Below are 2,612 nucleotides of genomic sequence, written 5' to 3' on the forward strand. Positions count from 1 at the left end.
GTCTTGGCTCTGAGCTTGTTGACCTGAGTCTCAGCGATGTCAGCACGCTCCTCAGCCTCCTCCAGCTCATGCTGAACCTTCCTGAACTTAGACATRTGGCTATTGGCTGCTTCCTCCTACGTGAGGAAAAGAGAGGGAGAGCAGAACATCAGCATTTAAAGTTTGAAACTTCAGGTAGCAAATTAATATTCTGTTTTAAAGGTTGTTGTTTTTTAAATACAAAAAAGACAGATTTAGGATAACAATGTATACAGGGAGCTAGATGATACAGCAGAGGAAGTGAGTGGCGGAACGGGGGATCAAACCACTGCCTCCAGCACGATCACTAGACCAGCTAATTAATATTCAACCCCTCTCCTTTAAGTTGGTAACACATAGGAGGCACTCAGAAATGTGTACAATTTCATCAGCAATTACTTGCACTATCAATTGTCATTGTTGACTGATGTGCTGTAGCAACACTTACTTCAAACTACATTTTATGGACATTAAGTTTTRTAATGTTAACTAGGGATAAACATKACATTTTTTTGAATTTCTGCATTGTATGCTTTCAGAGTTTTTGACTCAGTATGTGACTCACCGCTTCCTCAGAATGCCTCTTGTAGGCCTTCACTTTCATCTGCAGCTTATCTACCAGGTCCTGAAGTCTGCCAACATTCTTCTTATCCTCCTCAGTCTGTGGGAGAAGATCAAATCATTGTCAGTATAGTTTTATACACAAACCTGTCTGTGTTAGTGTCAAGTGTGTAAAGAATGCACTTTCTCTTACCTGGTAAGTGAGCTCCTTGACTCTGCGCTCATACTTGCGGACTCCCTTGACCGCGTCTGCACCTCTTCTCTGCTCTGCATCCACCTCAGTCTCGAGCTCACGCACCTTTGTGGAACAAATACATTTAGGCATTTGTTTGAGGTGGTGAAACAAATCTTTGTAAAACAGAGGTAGAGTCTTCTAACCAGTCGAGGAGGCACAATTGTTGTCTGTTCCTATGTACTTTTCCAAGTGGTTCCCAAAGTGGAATTTACACTTAAATTTGTGAATGAATATTGCTAGCAACAACAGATTTAAACTACCAAGGATCTGTGGAACAAGATTAGAAGGTCCAATACAATACAACATAATATTATTAATCCACTGTTTATGTTCTAAACCCTTAGATGTACAACATGGGCATGGGAGGCTCACAGGGATACTGGTATGCACATTATTCCAACAAGTGTACATTTTAAAGGTCAATTCTTCTTGTAGTTATAATAAAATCCCTCCTGCTGGTAACTCACCCTGGACTCCAGTTTCTGCCGAGTGCTTCTTTGCCTCCCTTCATGGCCATAATTCTCAGCCGCCTTTACACGAGGCGGTGCGCAGGTGCCTATGATCTGTGATCTCCAGGATTCTTCTTCATCCTGCTCCAGGTGAGAGAACATGGTGGTCCTGCGTCCTTCTGATTCAGGGGCTCCTCAGTTCCATTCATAGGCCGCCTGGCAAAAGTATTAGTCATTGTTTAAGTTAAATGCACCAATGTGGCAAAAATATCATTAACGTTCCTTCTTGAGATCTCTTCGTTGGTCTTCTACTAGAACTCAGTTCCCAAGCTCACCATTGGCCACTTTGGGACCAAATCACAGTTGCAATGCTACATGGTTTCAAAGATCTCTACGTCAGTGAATTTGCCTTCTTGGCGCTTCTCTTACTGCCCATTCCTGGCCTCCTGGACGAGTGTCCGTCCCATCCGTCTCTCCCCTGCAGCGCCTGCAACTGAGGTTCAGTCTTCCGCAGCTTCCTTCTTGGTGTTCGAGAAGCGCTGGTGTGTCTGAAGGAGGAAAACTAGCACGAAAGTTTTGGTTTGACTTCTCAACGAAAGTCTTTGACACAGTCAACAAGAGCGTGGAAATTAGGCTGAACAACCATTAAGGCATCAAGCGCACCTGAATCAATTTTCCAGGTGTGGTTCGTTTAAACGAATGCTGGGTCCAAGTGGCGCGAATGCTGGTTCGAACGTTTCCATGACGAATGCGGGCTTTTGTACCCATCACCTGGGAGTAGGCCTGATGTCAGTCCAGATCACCGCTCGCTTGTGCATCTACCAGCTCACGAGCTCACTCAGCCACTGTTACTGCGGGCCAGTCTCTCTGTCTAGGAACCTCGCAGAGCAAGCTCTGAAGCTCAGCTCGATTTTCAGCCGCACCATGACAGGTGGGTGCCGTTTCTGCGCTCCCACGCATGGCTGCCCTTGCTCCTTCGATCGTGCTTCCTTGCGACAACCGCGACGGCGTCTTTGATCAAGGCGATGCATATTGGGGGTTCTGCCTGGGTGGTTGTCACGAAGGACGACTACGTCAGCTCGTAGGGGACGTGCTGGACGATGACGGTGGGTGCATAGATGGCGTGTATTACGTAACATCTGTCTCATTGGGAAGAATTTTACGCCTACAGGATCGCCGGACGGTAGTCTACAAGGGGCCGACGTTGCTCCGAGCTCTAGTGCAAGTTCCTGGTGTCGAAGTTTCTGTTTCTAGCCAGGATTACAAAGAACAAATCCCTCTCCATGTTAGGCGTGTTTGAAAACCTGATGTCCCCAAGTGCCCTTTACCGTTGAGCTGTCCCTGTCACG

At 46.4% G+C, this 2,612-nt stretch overlaps 1 protein-coding gene across 1 annotated transcript; it reads right to left on the reverse strand.

Annotated features, from left to right (window-relative positions):
- Positions 1-5: 5 nt before the first annotated feature.
- LOC112080020 (myosin-7-like) lies at positions 6-1,325 on the reverse strand (the record flags this gene model as incomplete). The annotated part of the gene is given in 5 exon segments (XM_024145809.1): positions 6-116; positions 584-679; positions 773-877; positions 1,282-1,299; positions 1,302-1,325. Coding segments are annotated over 5 exon segments (354 nt in total), but the record flags the coding sequence as incomplete, so codon positions are not given.
- Positions 1,326-2,612: the final 1,287 nt, after the last annotated feature.

The sequence above is a fragment of the Salvelinus sp. IW2-2015 genome, unplaced genomic scaffold (assembly GCF_002910315.2).
Source record: "Salvelinus sp. IW2-2015 unplaced genomic scaffold, ASM291031v2 Un_scaffold11041, whole genome shotgun sequence".
Lineage (NCBI taxonomy): Eukaryota > Metazoa > Chordata > Actinopteri > Salmoniformes > Salmonidae > Salvelinus > Salvelinus sp. IW2-2015.